At 43.0% G+C, this 14,288-nt stretch overlaps 1 protein-coding gene across 2 annotated transcripts in view; it reads right to left on the bottom strand.

The window, feature by feature from the left end:
• The window catches only part of gpc5c (glypican 5c), a 79,603-nt gene that overhangs the window by 16,443 nt on the left and 48,872 nt on the right, over nt 1-14,288 (bottom strand). For both annotated transcript variants that reach the window (XM_040171824.2, XM_040171825.2), the window contains one exon: nt 9,508-9,628. In XM_040171824.2, coding sequence (XP_040027758.2) covers nt 9,508-9,628 — 121 coding nt within the window. The remainder of the gene's footprint in view (nt 1-9,507; nt 9,629-14,288) is intronic.

The raw sequence follows: 14,288 nt of genomic DNA, 5'->3' as shown, positions 1-14,288 counted from the left end.
ACCAGCTTTTGATATTGTAACACATCAGTCGCATATTCCAGTTTTACTTAATGTGAAAGTGGCCCCTCTCTCACTCGGGCCGAAGTGAGTGAAACGAGTGCTACAGTGATGTGAGACAAACCATACCGCACCGCTGGGGTTCATGTCAGTGGAGAGGGGCCTTTAATGGAAGGGCTAAAACATCTCTTCTAGCTAAAACATATTATGCACTGCAAAAAAAAGGAGAAAAAAAGAAAGCCATTGACGGTAGCTGGACATTTCATAAATGGACATTTAAGTACAAGAGGTTTACTTAGAAGGAATGAGAACAATATTATATGAAGTTATAGTTGTGGTTTGGCATGACAACCTCTTGGGCTGGAATGTGATCCATGATAGAGGTTTGGGGACACATTAGGGGACACATTCAAAATCCCTACTTCGTGCATTATGTAAGAAAATGTAAAGTAAGAAAATGCTCTGCTCAACAGCGCGATGTGTGTACGAACACCATCCAGATAACCGTTTGGGTGTTGAGCTAATAACCGGGCCGTTCGGGGGACGTTTAACACAATGCTGCTTGGCCCAGCTGTCCCTAAAGCCTGTTAATTAGAGCAGGAATCAATTAGGGCGTCATCGCTGTGGAAACCACACACGCGGTTGTAGAATGGTTACTTGGCTCCGGTCCAATGCAGCTTTTTCGGCTAAATGGAGAACTACAAAACGGCTGAAGTCTCTCTGTTATTTCTTTAAATTTCAACTCAATATTCCAAAAGTAAGACACGATAAATTGTAGTATTCCAACAGCTCAGGGAGGAAGCACATGTCTAACTTGCCTAAGAGCTAAAGGAAGCCACACATATTCTTCTTATTATGCGTGTTCCAATGTATACATTCAATTGAATGAGAAAGTTCAATTGCAAACTTTTGACTGGTACTGTAAGTTCTTTAACACTGTTGAATCCACAATGTGCAGTGAATATTCTCTCGCCCACCTGCTTTTTGATCGACTGACTTGCTGCACCGAGGACCAGCTCTGCGTTTCAATGAGTGCATATTCATGATATCCCCCATTGCATTCTGGGATACTTCTGACGGCATGGTGTCCACTGATTGCACTGCAGTATTTTTCATGGATATATTATACAAATGATGTTCTATGCTGTAGGTGTCATACTGAAGTTTCTGACGTACGGTAAAATGTCAGATACTGATCCAGCATACTAAACATCAGGTTATTATGGAATCTATGACACAACCACTGTTTATGAAGCAGCTCCAGACTTTATAATCGATCACATCACAAGTTTGTGACTCACGTCTCTGTTAAGGGAGTAGCTCATGTTCATGAATATTGATTGAACTTTCACATAATATGATTCACATAAGCACGCTGGTGAGTTTTTCTATAGGACCTGTTCCTGCAGTCACATGGACAGTAAATCGAGTTAAGGGAGTCGATTTGATTATGTATTTCTTCCTAAATATTTATCATTGGGAGGTTTTAAATTGAAGCCATGACGCTTTAGTGCAGAGGGTCAGACACAGAAATCTGACATTTCAGGGAATTCAAATTTCACTTCATATCAACTAACAACACAATGACTGAATCAAAACAAAGAAAAATGAGGGGAATACAATAGTGTGGGAGTGTTGCAACCTCAGATTGAGGTTTGCAACTGCACATGCCAGGTCAAACAAACAGAGGAAGTTTGACTGAACTCGGACAGGGACACTGAGCCTGTAGGGGGGCTGCAGGTTTTAGGAGATGAAAAATTTGATGGCAGCCTTTGCATTGATATTACCCAGGAATCCAAAGACAAATCAGCCATTCCCAAAAGGCTTTGAATAAAATCCAAAATCATAAAATATTTGCTTGTTCTTCTCTCACCCCAGCAACAGTCTCCTCTCTTTCATTTCAAAAGCATTCTTCGGTTTTGAGAACATCCCAGGCTGAATTCCTGCAAGTCTTTGAGTGCTTCCTTGTCACACTAAAACCTCCACTGCCAGGAGAAACCAATCACCTTCTAAAAGGGACTTGAAAGAGAGACGAGGCAGAAAGAGCTACTGTCGAGATACATATACGTTTTATGTGGAAACAGTTGATTATGAAATATAAAAAGGTGAAATGTGGTCACCAGGGATGGGATATGAGTTCTGCAATCCTATGAGCGGTTGCCTAAGTGCGCCTGTGCACACGTCCGTGCGTGTGTATTCGGTCGGATACTGCTGTCAAACTAGTGAAACGGGATTATAACTCATAACCTTTGTGTGTAACAGGATCACCTCATTGAGAGCAGTTGTGGTATGACTGTTTATGTGGACAGAGAATTGGAGATGGGAAGGGAAACCTGGAGGAGACTGAAGGAAAAAGGGACGGTGGCCACGTCTAGAAGTCTGCTGAAGGAATGCGTGCCCACTTTTAAATTAAAATTCTCTCCATTCTCTCACGTACTGTACAGGTTCATGAGGATTTTGGGGTAAAAGCAAACATCAAGCGAGAGACAGAGTAAGAATGATCTGTGTCTAATATGCGTGTGTCAGCATACTTCCAAGGCTTGAGAGCCAGTCCCTGCAATTATATTTATCGTTTAGTCCATTGCCTAAAAAAAGATGGTAATACTAAGTGTGTTTAGTATTAGTGGGACTGGGAGACAGAGAGGGGGAGAGTGAGAGCAAGAGAGAGAGTAACAGACAGAGAGGTAGCATGAGCGACAGGGACAGGCAGGTCTTAATTACATGGACTTCAACTGGAAGATTGAGCAAGCTTGGGAGTGGATACTAATAGTAGTTTCAGAGTCTGGACTTAAGCAAAAAGTCTACATTGCCATCAAAAACATGGTTCTGATTCAAAGTGAATTTCAAATCAAAGGCGTTACAAGTGAGCCAAGTACTTTTCGGCTGTTGTTCTTTCCCATGGTCAAAGATGAAGCCAAAAAAACCCCTTTGACTAAAGCTGACCGGCAGATTCTTGTGCCATGTAGCCTTTTAGATGAGAAACCCATACTGGTCTGTAGAAGACGAAGAGATTACGTTTAATCCTCAACAGACCACTGACCACCACCATCCTACACAAAGACATACAGACTATATTCACTTATGCTAGATAATATATTAATAAATTGCCTGATCTTGGGGTAAAATCACAGAATGGTTATGGCAAGTTGGGCTGCAATGGCAAAATGTGGCTGGGCAGAAAAGTGTTGGAAGTGGATGACTGTTTTTTTGGATGGATGATTTGTTTAACCAGAAATGCTGTAAAATGTCATCATTAGTTTTAAGTGGCCATATCGTTGTGTTTTCTGCAAACAAAATGCCGCTTCAACTAGTTCAGTTTGTCGTGGGCCATCAACTGAAATTCATATTTAGTTGTCTTGAAATCTGTGGTTACACACCCTTGCACTGCAAGCTGGAGCAGGCCCATTCTCAACAGTTAGTGACAACTTATTGGCGATCACCTCGTGTAACCCTCACAAGTCGTCCACAACAACACTGCATGGCGTTGGGCTGCCCCGCCCTGCTCCTGTCAGGCCCTGACTGATCGCGTTTGTGTGATGTACGTGTGAATAAACTTTGGCTTTCGTTGGCCGAATGACAGAGATGTTATTTGAAATGTTTGACAGTTTGAGTGACATCTACTGGATTCTCAGCAGCGAGTTCGCTGTTCGAACACGCTCTAACGGCTGTGTTGTGTGAGGCGTGCGGGTCAACAGGTAGCAAGACAGCTGCTGCTGCTGCCGCCGTGTGGCTCGTAAGGAAAAGCCTTAGAATTCTAACCGGGCAACAGACGTCTTTTAAGGCAGCGGACAAGAATCCGTCCTCCCTGTCCGTGCATCGGTCCATCCATCAATCCATCCCTCTGCTCAGTCCATCCTTCTGTCCAAAACCTCTGTCCATCCCGCCGTACATTCATCCCTCTGTGCATTCCTCCTTCCATCCATCTATCCATCCCTCTGTGCATTCCTCTGTCCATCCATCTATCAATCCCTCTGTGCATTCCTCCTTCCATCCATCTATCCATCCCTCTGTGCATTCCTCTCTCCATCCATCTATCAATCCCTCTGTCCATCCATCTATCAATCCCTCTGTCCATTCCTCTGTCCATCCATCTATCAATCCCTCTGTCCATTCCTCTGTCCATCCATCTATCCATCCCTCTGTGCATTCCTCTGTCCATCCATCTATCAATCCCTCTGTCCATTCCTCTGTCCATCCATCTATCCATCCCTCTGTGCATTCCTCTGTCCATCCATCTATCAATCCCTCTGTCCATTCCTCTGTCCATCCATCTATCAATCCCTCTGTGCATTCCTCTGTCCATCCATCTATCAATCCCTCTTTCCATCCATCTATCCATCCCTCTGTCCATTCCTCTGTCCATCCATCATCAATCCCTCTGTTCATCCATCCATAGTTTAGTTCATCCATCCATTCATTCGTCATCCGTCCAGTGAGAACTGTACAAATTCAGATTAACTGCTGTTATAAGGGGTCCTGTTAAGTCAGTGTGTAAAATGTATTGTAAAGGTTCAATTCAAATTTAATCAAACTGGGAGTTTTAGAATAAAAATGGATTTCATTTCAGATATACGGCTCTAACTGCATCGTGTCATATTAAAAAGGGGAATTTTCAAAATGTTGTGGCAGTTAGTCCCATACTTTCTCCACATGACAAGAATCCCTGTCTGCATGGAACTGAAGCTCATGGGGAGAGTAAATATGACGTGTGATGTGGAAAAACAGTCACAGTTCTCTGTATTTTCATGAGCTTTGCATCTGATTATAACTGCAAAGTTACGGTTAAGTTAGAGTCTGGGCTCATGAAGTCTGGTTGCCAAGCTGACACAAAGCCCTGGGCAGTGAGACATGTTGCTGTATCGTTGCCACAGCAGCAGCAATGAACGGCAGAGACCGTGTGAAGGCCAGCTCCATCCTCCTCTTCAAGTGGAAAGAATCTGTCCCCTCCCTGCGAGGCTGCCAGCTCAGCCCGAGCTCTTTCTTCCACCCCGGACTCCCCAAAGCCCCAAAACACTCTCCGACTGCTGGAGGCTTCGCTAAAACATAAGATATATTCACATATTCAGTGAAGGCATGCAGAAGTCACAAAACCATCTTTTGGTTTCTGACATACAACTTAACCTTTATACTTGTGTTTATTGTCTTCTAAAGAGCGTGCACAAACCGTCAGTTTGTTTCTGCAGTGGCCGATGGATCTGAGGATCGACTGGATCCGCTGAGTGTGTCTCGAACACAAGTGAGGCATCTCTGATGCGGAACCTGGCCGGGCCACTGGCCAGACCAGACAGCAGAGCGGCGGTCGATCTCATCAATCACACACACCCACAACACCCGGCCTCGCTCTACTGGATTTTTATGCTTGATTCGTTCAAAGCCCCCCATCCACAGCAGCTTTCACCCTTTCTTATGATACTGTCTGTGTTTGAAAAATGAATATGAAGGGTGTTAATGACCGTCTGGGTTGTTTCCCCCCCCCCGAAACTGCATGTTGCCACCAACTTCTCTTTTACCCAAGTGCAAATGGACACACTGACAAACGATCTGGCCTTAGTACTCGCATTGGAAACAGATACACCATTGTGAACAAAAGATCTCCACCCAAAAACAGCTGGACGGATGGCCGGGAATCAAAAATCCACTTTGAAACATTTATTGTCCACATTAGCAATATTTACAGGCAGAGGGACAGAGAGCGAGAAAGAGGATAGTCAGAGGAAATACCCAGGGGAGCAACATAACCTACTCACTTAATGGACCGTTTTACCGGAGGTCAAGGGATTAGCTTTGTCCTGTGAGCTTTTTCTTCCTACTAATACCAGCTTTTATATGTTGGATTCTACATGGCGATGTGTTGATCCAAAAGTGCAACTGTGTAGGATTCCTCTCCCTTCTTCCGCTTTGTAAACCTGCCGACTACATGTTGTGGATGTCTGTGAATGAAACATTATAGTGCGTATAAACACACTGTGCCTTGAGAGGTGAGTGGCATGGCAGAGGGGGGGGGTTGTGATACATCAGCAGCAGTTTCACAATCCTCTTGGTGCCGCAGTGCTCTAACTACTCTCCACGAGGTAAATATATACACATCAATAATCTAAATGGGCTTTATTCATGTTTGGAAATTGGTCAGATTGGGATTTCATTGAAATACGTGGAATACATTAAACGTATAAAGAGATTTCATGCATTTAAAATCAATCCAAGCCGTCTAATTTGTAATTTTTAAAATTTTACTTTGAGTGAAAATCATGATCCAAACAAGCTCCAAGGACGAAAGAACAAATATCCAGAGACGTATAATTCTAGACGTGACATGAAATTAAAGTAGAAAAAAAGGATTAAAGGAAAGTAACACAAAGGTAACCAAAATAAGTCCACACCTTAGTTGGATTCATCCATGGAAAACATCTCAATAGCAATGTTTCTTTCTCTTAAGCTTTTTCTTACATCAAGGTCAGGTTTGTTATACTCTGTTGCCCAACTTTTCAATTGGCCTGCCGTTTAATAATAACAGACTAGAGGGTCAAAGTAATACATTCTTTTAAAGATGTAATCAGAAATCCTTTACCGGCTATTTTTATTAACTCGCCATTATAAAAGACGTTGATGATTAATGCCAAGCACTCAGCTCATCGGCTGCTAAGATCTCAAACGTTCCAAATAGGCCAAGCCAGGCCGCCTTTGTGTATTTGCAGGATTAGAACAAACATAAAACAATGAGGGGTCTTTTCTATGCCAACAGCTGCGACTCTTATTAATCCATATTGCTAATTACTAATTGTCATCAACTTGTCAACGTTGTTTAAAGTTCACAATCACTGACCTCAGCCTTCAGTTCCAAACTATGGAGTCTGCACAGACAAATGTAACTGTATGGATCCACAATACTTTATATTTGTAAACTGCGCCCTCCTGATTGAACTGCAATTAACTTTACATCCTAAAAAGCACCAAGGGCGTCTAGTTTGTATGTTAGAGAGGGAACCAGATGGGCGTGCCAAAATCAACCTGAATAGGAACTTATTTGTGAACTGACTCGCCCACCTGGAAGAATCTTATATAACGGTCCTGTCTCCAAACATCTGTTAAGGGCTGTGCAGCAAGGGTAAAGAGAGCCGGGGACAAGTGAGGACCTCGTTTGCTGGCAAATAAGTAAACCAAATGACAGTTTCATTGTAAGGCGATTTGAACATGATCGTGATTTACACCCACTTTAATAACGTTAAAATAACAATTCATTGCACTGAATATCTACAGGCCAGCAGAAAGAGACAGAGATGGAGGGCAATAATGACATTTTCATTTTCACTTCACTATGCTCAGTTAAAAAGTAGCAGAAAGAAAGAAATTCGGGGAGTTAAGCCTGTCGCAGGCCGCTTAGACGGGACGGGATGAGCACATCTCAGTGGAGGATCTAATATCTCATGGATAATACTGGATAGGGTTAGTCAAAGTCATAAGGGAATGGCAATAGTTCACATTTTTAAGAAATAAACTAGTTTTTAATGGTGCTCAATACAAACTATCGAGCATACCTATTGCCTCCAGCTCTTATCTGATGAGCCGGTGGCTCGACGCTTTTAGTGCTAGCGACGCTAACGGTGTTTTTCCGAGGAGGAAGCGGACGGTCGGTGCACGCTTGAACTAGCGTGCATTGCAAAGCAAGCGAGGTGGCCCATCCATGTAAACAAAGCACAGAGAAGCTCGTATTATAACAGATGATGAATCAGGTAGACATTCCTCTGTATCGGTACATTGAAAATACGTTTTGATGCTATATTTATGCCCTGAATATTTAATATGTGGGAACCTTTGAGTTCTTTTTTCAACCGTTAAAGTGTCAGTTTCTTCTCTGATGCTCCACCATGAGTTGTTTCCATTCTGCCTGCTTGTTTAATGAACTATCCCGTCATTCCCCTCTCGATCATCTCTCATTCCCTTCACCTGGTCATCACGCCCTTCTCACCTGCAGCCCATTCCCTCAGTCCCTCACTATTTAGGTCCCCTCCATTATGCTTGTCCCCCTGCCAGATTGTGTTATTGCCATGCACGCTGACATATCCTGATATGGGTCCTGATCCACCTCTTCTAACCCTGTTAGCCTACTTGACAGTTATGCCTGCCCCCCTTTTTGGGTTGGTTTCCATGTTGGACTGACCTCCTAGTTTTGATCCTAACTGTAAACTAGTAAAGAACTTCACTTGTATTTATGTTTCCGAGTTGTGCGTTCAAGGATCTGTAATCCTTACCGTGTACGTAGGAGAAAACTTGTTACGTGGGCGTGAGCACACGCGTGAGTTTATTTACCCCTCTTCCTGGTTAAACTGTTCCGGATGTGCTGCCACATCATGCAGTTAAACACTCTGTGATCCTTCGCTCTTATCTGGCACAAACACAAAGCTCAGCCAAGCGCTGCTGCCTGTGCTAGAGTCAAGGTAGGCCTTTCAACCCTCTAAATGTCAACAGGACACCCGCTCAACTCCACATAGTTGCCATGACAACAGGGAAGATGACAGCCACCACGCACAATGGGATTTTGTGGACGGGCAGAAATGATGTTGAGCTGCCAGTGGCAGACAGGTGGAGGGGCTGGCTGGGAGATATATGTGTGATACAAGACACGTGGCGATGGAAAATAAATGTATGGGTGTGAGAATAAAGAGAGAGATGGGGATGAAGGAGGGTGGGTGCACATGTTGATAAGGAACGTGTCGTGGAATAAGGTGGAAGAGGAGCAAAACAAAAGAAGTGGGAGTAAAGATTTCCTGTGTGAAGGCACTTAAGCAATCAAATCGGTTGATTACGGGTAAATACAGGGGGAAGAATGAAGGGTAAAGAGATGGTACACCCGGCATCTCTCCCTTTCTATTTGTGGACACTTTTCAGGGCAACAAAAGGGCAGACATGCAGAGAGGAACCGGATCCTGGTCCGTTTGTCTCCTCTAATGGCCTCAAGGGACTGTGTGAAATGGCCCTTTTCTTCCTGGTCCTTTTCAGAACTAAACCGCATCTACATGACAAACGGTGTCACTTTGAAGCTGCTTGTGTCATCTCTGCCTATCTGTCACTCATTCCTGACCTTTTGCACCCGCCTCTCATATATCTTTTTCTTTTTTTCTTGCCACAATAATTCTTTTTTTCGGCAGCAATTCCTTTCACCCTCAATCCTATTCATTCATTTCAGATATCTGCCGCTGCACTCAAAGTCTTTGGATTTAAGAATAATGTGATTTCAGCACTTCTGTCTCTAACTCATATTGTTTGAGGCATATTAATGGAACAAAAGCCCTATCATTTAAAACATTAGTGCTTTTGACTACATAACACTTTGGCTGACTAATAGTTTTTGACCTGGTGTCATTATCAATACTGAAAACCACTCACGCAAATAGACTCTTGACGTTTTAATCTGACTGACTCTTGTTGTCCTCGCTGAGTATTACAGTAACTGTAGCAAGCTCCTTGGCGCGACGTGGTTTATTTAAGCCTGTATTCTTTGCATGATCCTACCTGGTTGAAGAGCTCCAGCCTCTCCTTGACTTCGGCCAGTGTAGGGTTTGGGCTTCGAACTTTGACCTCCGGGTTTTGCCTTTGGGCGTGTAGACCATTTCCTACAACTCTGCCGGCGTAGCTGTGAGGAAGAGAGAAGGGCGGTCACATATATGTAGAGACAGAACTGGTTGTGGGTGTCAAATGAAGGCAGATATCTAGTTATTCTTAGTAGATCTGACAAGATGTGGTTTTTAGACAAATGCAGGTTTACAATAATGGAGACTCAGACCGAGGTCAATCGGCTCCACAATGTAGTGGGTTCTTCTTTGGCTCATGATAAACTTTTCCAACCAGTTTTACATTCATTTGGGCAATAGATGTTCCTATAATCATGGTGACAGACAAACCGAAACAAAAACCAACGTGTATTCTTGGACTATGGCAGGTTATGCTTGGAAAAAAAAGCTTGAAAAATAAGATTCAATTTACTGTTAAATAAACTAAAACACAACCCATGTTTCCATTTGGTCTGCAGATTAGTTTATCAAAAAGTCCATCAATGTCTGCATTTAAAAACTCGCTAACCGCGCCGCGGCATTGCTACAACCAACTGAAAACCATTAGGCGGCTCATTTGTCAAAGGCGAAACAGAAGACATTGCACGGAAAACATTACAAGCTCCATTATGCAATAACTTTCACATCAAATATGGACAAAAGACCCTTGATAGAGCTTTTGTGTTCTTCTGTGATTGAAAACATTTGAAACTAAAACATGACCGAGCTCGGACTGGTAAAAATGAAATTGAGACACATGGTGTGCTGGCCCCTTTAATCCCTGGCAGGCTCCGTGGGCCTGCAGCTCCGCGGGGATTAGAGCTGTTGATTCGGTCAGAGCTGTTGTTGAGCTCATGTCAGCGAAGCTCAAACTTCCAGCAGCTGCCCAACGTAGAGGGGAAGAGTTTTAATTTATGATAATACACACCAAAGTTCTTTTTAGCTCAAATAACAAAGTATCAGCACACATGAAAGCACGGCTAAGGCTCCGGAATGAATTGATTTACCTTGTTGTACTTTTTCCCGGTAAAAGTGTTACAACCACGGAATGGATTACATTTCTGTTGTTTTTGAATGGATGTTTGAGGAACAGTACACTCAGATCCAACACTGTGTTTATGGCAGCACACACACACTTATTTCCTCAAAAGCCTTCAGAAATCTGGCCCTATTATTTAGATATAATCTATAGATTAAAGGCCATTAAAATCCACTTCTGTAAATAAACGTTATTAAAGAAAGAATTAGTGGTGAGTACGTTGAGGCTTTATTGTTGCATTATTGCAATTTTGCACTTCGACAATCGTTTCATCACGCACAAACTCCTTTTTTTCATTATTGTTATTAAGAAAGCTCGTAGTGCACTGGCTCTAAATAAAGATACAGCTGTGCCGTTGTTCCTTCCTGATACTGCTTCTTATGAACATCAATAAGCATTATTTATTCAGCGATTAATGTTGATAAGAAATGGTAATAGTTGCCCACATTCACTAATTAAATACTAAATACTATTGAATAGCCTGTAAAGAAGCTACGTACTTGTGTGAAATGATAAGCCTACAGCTTGACGTAGAAAAAACTATTTTTTTCAACACTGTTCAGAGACACATTCTCTCATTCTTCTCCTTGTCCAGGCTCATTTCAATACTAATACTTCCTGGGGTTAAACATCATTAATACTATTATCAACATTAATCATACTTATATTTTAACGCTGCTCTTCGATGGCGAATTAACAGCCTTACAGATGAAAGACGTGTGCTAAAATCAAATCGTTTGATTCTTCCGCAGTCAGTACAAGGCTGATGAAGTCTTTATGGACGGTGAATGTGTTCATACTGATGTCTTCAGGGACACTTGCTCGCATTTGTATGTGGTTGTGCATGTGCACACTTGTCCTATACATGAGCCTTGTGGATATAATCAGAGGTAATCATAAAAGTGCTGAACTTGACAATCTGCGGCCCGTGATCTAAGCAGCGCCTCATCGAGGTCCGTGCTCCCTCGTCGTGCTGAAGCAGCACTCTCCCTCCTCCCCCCCCTGATCGGGCCCATAAAGATGCAGAAATGTCTCTTTTAACCTTCTGCTGGTGCACATAACTTTAGAGCCCCTTCTTGTTGATTTTTGTCTTCCACATTCAATTGCTTGTTTCTCTCTGGTGTATTTGCAAAAGGGAAACACCCATCAGCCCTTTCTCAAGCTTAACGCGCCCACACACACAAATGCAGCGCTGTCTGCGTTGACAACACTCAAAGCTCTTCATTGCCAGTGGCTCTGAATATTCTTTTGTCAATCGATAGCTTTTTGGACTTTAGAGTTCCCCTCTCTGAGAAAAAAAAAAAGAAGCTAAATTGGCGAATCAAAAGGCCCCGCAGGGTGGAGAAGGTGGGGCCTGTGTGTTTTCCTTCTCCAGGCTTGGCTTGGGATAACAGTGTTGGAGCAGAAATGAGCTCCTAGGATGGGATGCAAATAAAAGTGAGATGTCAGGGTGAGCTTGGCAGCGTGTTTGGCCTGGAACGTTTCATGTAGGGGCGGGACATCCCACAGCAGATGACCCTACAGACAATCAATGCTGCAAATCTCTGGATGTATCTGGAGCAGACTGCGGATGTTTTGATAAGATTCCAGCCAATGGCAATATTATTTGCTTTGAAACAGTTCTCACTAGTCCTCGTGTCCAAATATAATTAATTTATCATTAATTCAAATGTGACCGTGAACATCGAAATAAAAGACCGCTGCGGGGGACGGTAACTCCCCTGTTGGATGACTAATGAGTAAATCACCGCTTTCTGCAATCAACAGTCCGTACTCTCATCTCATGGCCTCAAACGTTCGACCTAAACAAACATCCAAACCGACTGCCTACGTATGCACACCGTCTGACTCATTGCTCTCTGAATCCGCCCTGTGGAATTGACTCATCCCCCTGTGAATGCCCAATTGATGCAGTGTCCTAAAGGCGGCCTTGTCTGTTCTCGTCGCTCTCTCTCTCTCTGCCTGGAGCGCTGACCGGCGGTGACCTCCCGTCCCCGGTGCTGACCCCGAACGGAGCTTAGTCGCGATCTTCCTGAAAGGCCTGCAGAAATGCTTGTGGGCTATAAGGCGGAAAACTAAAAATGAGATATATTCATCTTTTTTAAAGGTATACCGGCGAAAAAAAGGAAGAAAAGAAATGCATTTTGTATTTGGGTGTGTATGGTGCATACAAAGCTTGGCTATGGTCTTTCAAGGATGTGTAAACATTCGATTATGGGAAGAAAGAAGGTTGGCCGTAGTGAGCGGGTGTAGTAGATCGGCCTTAAAGAAGATTCTGGTTGTCTTTCATCCGTGCTCAGTTCTGCCTGGATGTTTAATGAGCCTACTCACCAGGGATTCAATTAGCTAGATGTTTTTTCTCTTTAACGGCAGGTAAGGTCTCCTTTCGCCGTTTCCCATTACTTTCTTTTCTGCGAAAAGTCATTACAGCCCTCCGTGATCTTTTTCGTTCAGCTGAACCTTTTCCGCGTGTTTCTTTTTTTAGTTTAGTTTAACAAACAGTACCATGATCACAGGAGACTTGAAAGATGGTGATAATAGACAAACAGCAGGTAGGCCTGTTGGTTTTTATTATGTCTATTTGCTTAATTGCATTCATACCACACGCCGTCAGCAGAGATCTTTGCCAAGATCACGGCGGTTAACGAGGTTATGCACTAGTATCTGGAAGGGAGGCAACGGGTTGTACATCATCTCTAAGATGATTAAAGGCAGTTCTGTTGATTTTTTTTTTTTTTTTGTTGATTTTCCTTCAAAATTTGCATCTGGGTTAGAAAGCAGGCCGAGGTAAGGTGGCGTACGCGAGGCGTAACATTTTGTGCCAGGAACATCAAGTACACTTTTTCTGGATCTTTGCTTCAGTAATTAGAATAAATACTCATCGTGTAAGTTTATTAGATTCACTATCAACGGCCTGATGACCTGCATCAATAGCGTGATGTCAGTGAGTAATATAAATATATACAGACCAATCACCGCCGAACCGATTCACATAAATGTTGCACACACTTGTATTAAACACTGAAATGCAAATCCTGGTTAGAATTCAAAAACGTCTGTGCAATGACTGATAATATGACCATAACTTATTCAACAAGTCATCTTCGATGATTCAGTGCAGTTCTAAAGTATTTACATTTTTTCAATGACGTGTGTTCTGCGTATCTTAAACATTAGACATGACACATCGTTGGGAAGGTCACGTGTCCACATGTAAATTGATTTGGATAAACACTTCCTCTGGAATAAACATCAGGCTGAATCACGGCCAACCGAGGAGCGCCGATGAGTAATGATTAAGAGGCGATGAGAGTCTGTATCTCTGTGGTTGTGGCATTGTACCATTCCAGCTGAGGTGGGGATGGGATTAGAGCCGGTGGAGGTGATGTCAGGGTAAACGGCAAATTGTTGGTTCATCAGGATTAATAAAGCCTCTCCCCAACCTCCCGGCTGTTTTGGATGTACTAGATTTGACATGTTTTGAGTCCTGTGATTAATACACATCGGGGCGTGCCAGCTCTACCGTTTATCTTCAGGGCTTTGGTTAATTCGTGAGATTTGTTGTCTCTCTGCTTCTCACAAAGATTACTCCGCATTCAAGCAGGGTCATCGTCACCCTTTTGTGGCATTACCACAAAACCCTCATTACACTTTCTAACACAGGTGTTCAAATTATTCCTCTTTTACATGGTTATTCCTGCTGT

Source organism: Gasterosteus aculeatus, chromosome 3 (genome assembly GCF_964276395.1).
Source record: "Gasterosteus aculeatus chromosome 3, fGasAcu3.hap1.1, whole genome shotgun sequence".
NCBI lineage: Eukaryota > Metazoa > Chordata > Actinopteri > Perciformes > Gasterosteidae > Gasterosteus > Gasterosteus aculeatus.
Note: the sequence above shows the minus strand (reverse complement) of the source record. Positions and strands in the feature narration are given on the sequence as shown.